Source organism: Buceros rhinoceros, unplaced genomic scaffold (genome assembly GCF_000710305.1).
Source record: "Buceros rhinoceros silvestris isolate BGI_N320 unplaced genomic scaffold, ASM71030v1 scaffold11956, whole genome shotgun sequence".
Taxonomy (NCBI): Eukaryota; Metazoa; Chordata; class Aves; order Bucerotiformes; family Bucerotidae; genus Buceros; species Buceros rhinoceros.
The window spans coordinates 163,449-171,277 of record NW_010419423.1 but is presented as its reverse complement, the minus strand read 5'-3'; the positions used below and the strand labels follow the sequence as shown (position 1 = coordinate 171,277).

The window sequence follows — 7,829 nt, the reverse complement described above, 5'->3', positions numbered from 1 at the left end:
TCCCTTCTGTCGTTCAGAGGGGTGCCTGCGGGGACTTCCTGCCGTGTCTCACGCCCTGGAGGGGTTGCTCCGGGTGGGAGGGTGCTGTCTCCTGTTATGCCACTAGCTCTGGCTCACAAGCCTCCAGACCCCAAACTTTCTCCCAGGAGCAGTTTCTTGGGCTTCTCTTCCCCCCCGTTTCCAGCCCTCGCTGGCTGCCTCTCCCCGTTGTCCCGGGTCCTGCCTTGCTGCCTGTCCTATTTCAAACCAAACCAAACCCAACCCCAGCCCCGGGACCGGCCGCAGCACTACTGGTGCCTGAACCACCACATAGGCTGCTTTGAGCTTGTTCCTAAACTCCGTTTGAGACGGGATGAGCGGCTCTGCGGAGCTCGCCCGTTGTCCGTGCAGGACCTTTGTTCCACCAGCTGCTCCTCGTGGCTCCTGGAGCCCGTTGTGCCGGTTCTCCAGCTCGGCTGCAGGAGATGAAGAACAACTCTTCTTCGCTTCTGCCAAGCCATGAGGAGTGACGAGGAGTTTGCTGGGAACCCTTTAAAGTGAACTCCACATGCTTTCTAGGTGAATTCAGAAGCTATTTGCGTAATTTGGGCTTTATCTCGTGTTGGCTGTGTAAACATTGTCCTGTTGTTCCTGTTCCGCGACTGGGTAGTTTTTGCAGCTAATGGTCACTGGAGAAATCCGGTGGGTCAGTTAGGAGCTCGTCGGTTCCGTGAGTCAGCGAGTGGGAGAGTGACACGGTGTGAGGCAGGTTACTGCCGTCACGGCACCAGACAAACGGCAGTTTGGTCACCCTGCCGGGAGTGCTGTCAGAAACAGCCCCTGGAAGCGGGACAGCTTCCACCGAGCTCAGGATGTGGGAGCTCTTCATTCCGAGGGGAAGGAGAGAAGAACTCACCGTGCCAGCTTTGGCCAGAGTTTGAAGTGTGGGGAAAGGTCCCCCTGGGCTCCACCCCCAGGGGCTGAGGAAAACTCGTGCGCACACACACCCCTGCCGCCTTCTTTCTTTCTGTGTCGTGAGGAGGGACTTTTGGGGTTTATTTGCTTTTTAAATTACATTAATTTCTTGTGAGGTATAGCTGTGGCTTTGTGTAGATCTGTACTTCCACACTTCTCGTATTTTAGGCCGGACTTTCTTTCCTTATCAGAATATTTGAATTATGGCTGGCTCCCCACATCAGAATTTTACTTTTGACATTTGACTTGGTTTTGCTATTAATGTTTCTAGTTTCAGTGTTATGAATGAGCAAGTCCCGCCCCCCTCCCCTGCCCCGCTCGAAACACAGACAGATGAGGACCTTGTTTTCCTTCTACAGTTTCTAGAAAATGCCTCTGAAAGGCAGTGTAATTTCACTTGAAATGAGTGTAAATAGCACTGGTTGGAAACGGGGGGGCTCTTGTTTGGATTTTTGTATTGTTTGTAAGATTCCTAGAATTTCTGGTGAGCTTAGCCTAGGCAGGGGTTGAAGCGTGGTTTCCTTGGTATTTTACGGTACTATTTGTTTCCTCAGTGACGTGTTCGTCCTACCAGAGCAGCACAGTTGTAGTTTTCCTAACTAGGGAGGACTTGTTTGTTTGTTTGAGTTCTGTTTACGCACCAGAGCTGCGTGTCACCAGTAGAGTGGTGTCTGCACCAAGGGGTACTCACATTTCGAAACCTGCTCCTTCCTTTGTGTGTGTCGAAGGGAAAGGGTATGCGGTCAGCTTGGGGATCCGGAGCTCTTGGACTAAGTGTAGCACAGAACACACATTTCCACAGGTTAAAATATGAGATGAAAGCCGTGGAGCTGAAAAAATAATCAGGGTGCAAAGTGGTACATGTAAAACAAACAAACACCCCCCCCCAACTGAAATGATGGGTACAGAAGTGCAATTCAGTTACAGAGGTCCATCTCCTGATACAGTCGGGGGACTCCTGATTCTTCCCTTCTCCTGCACGTTCCCCAGTGGAAATCCACTCAGGGCTGGGGCAGACGTGATTCCCCCCTTCCTTCTTTTCTCGTTCCTTTAGTGCTCATTAGTAGCTGTGGAATGATCTATGGATTTATGAAATCCACAAGCCGCCTCTCCTGGGAGGGGAGCGTCACCGTGTTCAGAAGTGGTTAAATAGCCCATTGCTTGAGCTGGGTGTTTGAAGTTCTCGCTCGGTGACCTCTTGCCCGGCTGCTGGGTGGTTATCCCTGAAGAGGAGTGCTGGGCGCATACCACAGCCAGCAGATTTGGGCCGTGCTGGCGTTGGAGAGGAGCTATCTGATAACAGGCAGCAGATAAAAGGTTGCCAGGGGAACAAGAAAAGGAGGGTTTGCAGAGAATTCCCCTGGGAACAGACCATTGGTGCTACTTTTTTGTTCAGCTGACAGAAAAGCTCCAGCTTGACAAGCGAAGGCTGCAGGACAAATCTCCGGTGCCGGAGGCTCTGCCGTGGATCACACCTGTTAAGACAGTTAACGTGGTAAAACGCGTCTGGACTGCAGAGTGCCGGGGCCGAGCGCTTTACGGCTTTAGGAGGCTGATTGTTCTTCTCCTCTTAAACTGCAGGTGTAGTTGCAATATCGGGCAGCGAAACGGAGGATGATGACACTATGGATGTCCCGCTGGACCTCTCCTCGTCTGCGGGCTCAGGCAAACGGAGGAGACGTGGCAACCTGCCCAAGGAGTCCGTGCAGATTCTTCGGGACTGGCTGTACGAGCACCGGTACAACGCTTACCCTTCAGAGCAAGAGAAAGCGCTGCTGTCCCGGCAAACACACCTCTCCACACTACAGGTATGGAAAGGGAGCTCTCGCCTCAACAGGAGCTGTTTTCTTCTTGATCCACCCGTGGGCTAGTTGCTGACACAGATGTGGACGCTGCGTGTGAGATTTCCCTTTTTGTCGTTACTCACTCTCCTGACAGCTCCTGTAAGGAGAAATACAAATGAATCATGTGTTGGGATGTTCTTTATTTGTCGGGAATAAAATTACTTCTCTGGGAGAACAGTCAGGCATGAATTCGAGCGTGCGTGCTCATTTTTGCAGACGACATCAAGTGTCCGTATAAGGTAATCGATGGTGAGAAGGTATTTATTTGTCACCAGAGGCTTTACGGTGGTAGAGAGGCAGCTTAACAGAAAGCGTCACTTGTAAAACGGCAGCTTGGGGCTCACTCCTGCGGAGCAGGCACTGTGTGATGACGGGTGTGATGCCTGCTGTTGAGATCAGTGGAATGGCCTGTATGGGACAGAGCTACTCAAGAGTGTCTCTCTAGGTACAGTGAGGCTTCTGGGAGGTCAGTTTGGGTTTTTGACCAGGGATCCCGCTGGCCCCTGAGAGGTCCCTTGGTCCCCTGTCTTCCCTCATCACCTCTGGTGGAATAGCTGTTGGCAGCCGCTGCTTTCCCCCTCGTGGGAGCGCGCCTGCCTGAGAACTTGGGTAAAACCCTGGTCAGGTTTGGGAGGTGGTAGGTGCACCACCCCTGAGCACTCCTGTTGACTTCAGGGCTTTATTTTTTCCAGATTAATGCATTAGTACGGATTTTGTAATTGGCTATAAAGTAAAATTTCCTTGCTGTAACATCATAAAGAAAACTTCCTTTATGTAGTAAACAGAAAAAAAAAAGACGTTAAACTGTAAACTATCCTGTATCGCCCAGGAAACTGGTTTGATATTTAAACAAGGACAAACTTAAATGAGGTAATTCATGTTATGTCTGTCGACACAGTCAGTTGAACAAGGAAAATCAGTAACTGTTTGTGGGAGGAGTGGCTCTCTTCAGAGAGAAAAGGTTTTCCTGTTGTTAATTAACCTGAGCGTGGGGAACAATAGCCCATAGGTTAATGTGTGTGCACAGAGTTAAACGTAAACCCCGGGGTTGGGCCTCCGAGTCTTCAGGTGTCCCGGAGCGGCTGGGGGGGGCTAGGGCGGGCAGGTAGACGAGGGACAAGGGAAGGGCCTTGGCCAGGCGTGTCAGGGCTTGTCGGTAGGTCTCTCTTGTTCTGCAGCTAAGGGAACTGCTGGGAGGGATGCGTTCATCTCACCCAGCGACTCTGACGGTGCAGGGTCGGGAATGAATGGAGGTGGAAATTAAGATGTCATTATGTTCCCAGGTCTGCAACTGGTTTATCAACGCGCGCCGCAGGCTCTTACCCGACATGCTGAGGAAGGATGGCAAAGACCCAAACCAGTTCACCATCTCGCGGCGAGGGACCAAGCTTCCCGAGGGCAGCCTGGTGGAGCCTTCCATCGGCACCAAGAACTTCATGCCGCTGCTGGAGGAGGCTGCCTTCCTCCCTGCCGCCGCTCCGCTCGGCAAGACTGTGTCCTCTTCCAAGCCGGCGTCCCCGGGGTCGGTCCTGGCTCGGCCGTCAGTCATTTGCCACACGACTGTGACTGCGTTGAAAGATGCCCCTTTCCACTTCTGCCAGCCGGCGGACGTGGGTCAGACCACGGACCTGCCGCAGCCCCCGGCCACCGCCTTCACAGACAACCCCCTCTCCTACCACGAGGACGCGTCCAAACTGGGACCTGGTGCAAATGCACAGAGCGGGCTCTTTAACACTCCTCCTCCAACCCCACCAGACCTCAACCAGGATTTCAGTGGATTTCAGCTGCTGGTGGATGTTGCACTCAAAAGGGCGGCAGAGATGGAGTTGCAGGCGAAACTGATGGCCTAAATCCCCTTCCTTCTCCTTCCCCGTTTTGTTTTTTTCCAGGCAGGGATCTACCAGCTGTGTGGTCATCACCACCCACACGACATCAAAAGACTTCACTGCATTATTATTATTTTTTTTTTATTAATCTTATTTGCACAAGGGATTGCTGAAATGAAGCTTCCTGTCACTGAGATGGTCTTCAGTGGAATATGGTCATTCCAAGAATTATAAACTTAAAGCTACTGTAGAAGAAAAGGATCGTGTGTTGTTTGGGGTTTTTTTAATGTTTTCTTTGTAGGTTTTTCATAATGTGAGATGGTTCCCAAGATCATGTGATTTGTTTTTGTTTCTTTCAGACTGTGCAATATCTAGTAATGATACAGAGTCTTCTTATCATTCCCATGCGGAACAGAATATCCCGACACGCTGTCTAAAATAAATTTCCAATTTTTTTAACAATATGAACTTTGGATGATTATGCTTTTTTCCCATAATGTAATAAAATATTTTCTTTAAAAATGGGTGCACGCAGAGTATTTTGTTGAATACGAGCTTCGCAGAAGACACAGCTTTTACTCCTGAAATAATCGAAAGAGGGCAGTACTTCTGAGCTCCTCCTGGCTGTGTTCGGTGTAGAGAGCTACGCCAGCAGCTGTTGTTAACCAGATGTTGAAAGGAATGCTGAAAAGGGAGCCAGGAGTACCTGACCGTGTTCTGCTGCGCTGAAGTGTTTCAAGGGGCCAAAGGGAGCTGTGCAGGCAGCTCTCGTTAGGTTCCAGCGGGGATATCTATGGCCCCTCTAAGAGTTCCACCTTTGGCTCCTAGAAGTACCTCAGGACTGGGTGATGTGACAGCCCGTGGGGAGGTTCTCCTGCAGATGAGATGAGGAGGCCAGCAGAGGGGCTGGGGTGAGCGTTCTTAGCTCCTAGACACTGCTGGTGACAGACTTTGAGGGGGAGGGAGAAGGGCTCCCGCTCTGACTCTTCTGGGGCCAGCGATGACAAGGTTGTGACTTGGTAATTCCAGTAGACCGAAACCAAAGAGGCTGTGTGGGGATGAGATCTGAGTTGTGGGGCCAGATGTTGGTGAGATACTCAAAACAGGTGGTTGACGAAGATGTAGAAGAGATTCCAGTTGTATTGGGGTTTATTATGGCCAACAGAATCTGTGTTTCCTTTCAGAGAAGGACTTTGCTCTCTAAATGACTTACTCCTGAAAAATGTGAAGACTTGCAGCTCACGTTTCGACTGACTTGAATGAATGCTGGTCACTCACCCTTACTCTTCCAACAACAGTGAAATAAGACACCTCCAGGGGAAAAAAGCCGTCCAGCTAATCCTTAAAACCAAACCAGTTGTCTCTTGGGGAGGCTGGGGGGGCAAGAGAGCTGGGGGGGCAAGAGAGCTGGCGAGTTGAGGGCTGTCCTTAGGGGTGAGGACGGCCATCCCCAGACTGCTGTGTGTACACGTTTTGTTTCGCTGTGGCCTTTATTAGTGTCAGAAATGCTCTTGTTTGTGCTCTGGAGAACTCTGGAATGCTGCTGAGCCGCCTGGCTGTAGCCTGCAAGTGTAACATCGATGACTGTCTTTTCTTTAAAAAAGGGCAAAGAGTAGACGCTGTGGCTTACTCAGGTCTGCACCAGCTTCAGCATCACAGAGCCATCCTCACCTGCCATATGAATCTAGAGTTAGTTTTTAAGAAATAAAGGTAGGAAAAACAGTTTTGAACATAGCCGTGTATTTGTCTCCAAGGAATAGCTCACGTGTCTGGGAAGAGCCCTGTGTCGTGTCGTTGGACACGCTGCCCCTCACGCTTCTAGGCTGTTTTTCCTGGGATACTCGTGTACGCTTTGTTAGTTGTTTGGGTTTTTTGGGGCTGTTTACAAAATAAAACCTAAGTACGCTGTTGGGTAGCTGTGAGGTCAGTGTCGAGGTAGAAATTGGTCAGTAGGTGGCCTTTGGTGGCACAGGAGACTTCTCAGCGGGTGCAGGGCACCCAAAGAGTAGCGTCATCTTCGGTGAAGGCTTGGCAGATGCTTCCTTGTCCATATGCAGGAAGGAACTTCATTGCAACACTCCTTAGGCCCACGCCTCGAGCACTGACGAGGAACAGCAACCTCACGCAGATACGCTGGATTTGAGTGGTTTGGCTTTTTCCCCACTGGTGTGCTGAGGGGCGGAGGAAAAGTGAGGGACTCGCATTGCTGAGGGGTGTTCTCAGAGACCTCTGCTCTCGCTTACTGTGCCCTTTAAAATAAAACCCGTCAGTGCGTTGAGGAGCAGGCGCTGAGGTTCGCTGGCTGAGCTGCCCGGCTCGGTGACTCCAGCAGAACAGCTGCAGCGCTGAGAACGAGAACGGGGCGAGGAGGAAAGCTGCTGCCGCTCGGGCTCACGGCTCTCAGTGAGAGGAAAAGCCTGTGGTCTCTGCACTGCATGCATCCACCAGTGTGCCACCCAGAATGGCATAGTGTGACCCAGCTCCGCAGCCCTGCCCGGGTGACAAGCACTGGTTGTCCCCGTGCTGGCTGGCTGATCCGGGTGACAAGCGCTGGTTGTCCCTGTGCTGGCTGGCTCACCCAGGGGCTTTGCTCCACACCGGTTTTGCTTGAGGGCAGTGTTTTGTTCCGGTGTTAAGGTTACACCTCGCAGCTCAGCTGTAGTCTGGAGCCTTCGGCTGAGGAGCACCTGGCACACCATGGGAAAGCTTTTCCCTGCCCTGAGGTGTTCTCTAACTGGGAGGAAGAGTCGCTCACACCGAGCGCCCACTGAAAACATCCCAAAGGGGAGGTGATGGTCTCCTCTGACCCAGCACAGGTTTGGTGCAGGCTGTTGAAGTTTGCCTGAAACTGTTCTTCCAGAGCAGAAACTTGAAGTAACTCCAGGTAAAATTATCAAAGGTAGGTGGATGTAGGAGCCAGAACTGAGCAGGAGCCCTAGGAGTGAACCCCAGGCTTCATGCACCAGCCACTCAGCCCTGAGAGACCGAAGGAAAAGTCTATTTCTGGAAACTTGTTTTACCAGCGAGCAAGAAAAAAAACCAAAGAGCAGAGGGAAACAATGGGACCACAGGGGCAGTTGTGCTGCTCCGGCAGCAGCGGTAGATCCGGCTGGGGGGCAGCGGGGTCAGAGTCCGAGCCCTGACTGGAAACACTCGCATAGGCTGGCTCGGAAGACTTTGCCGTGGGCTGCTGGAGACCGCGGGG

At 51.7% G+C, this 7,829-nt stretch overlaps 1 protein-coding gene across 1 annotated transcript; it reads left to right on the top strand.

The window, feature by feature from the left end:
* Positions 1-2,533: 2,533 nt before the first annotated feature.
* TGIF1 (TGFB-induced factor homeobox 1) lies at positions 2,534-5,140 on the top strand. The gene is made up of 2 exons (XM_010138917.1): positions 2,534-2,762; positions 4,082-5,140. The coding sequence occupies exons 1-2, from the start codon at positions 2,580-2,582 to the stop codon at positions 4,646-4,648; spliced, it is 750 nt and encodes a 249-aa protein (XP_010137219.1). The 5' UTR covers positions 2,534-2,579; the 3' UTR covers positions 4,649-5,140.
* Positions 5,141-7,829: the final 2,689 nt, after the last annotated feature.

Excerpts from the sequence above, each read along its gene's own strand:
- TGIF1 (XM_010138917.1), top strand. The coding sequence starts at position 2,580 with ATGGATGTCCCGCTGGACCTCTCCTCGTCTGCGGGCTCAGGCAAACGG. Across the intron at positions 2,763-4,081 it reads CACACCTCTCCACACTACAG|GTCTGCAACTGGTTTATCAA; the intron begins GTATGGAAAGGG and ends TTATGTTCCCAG.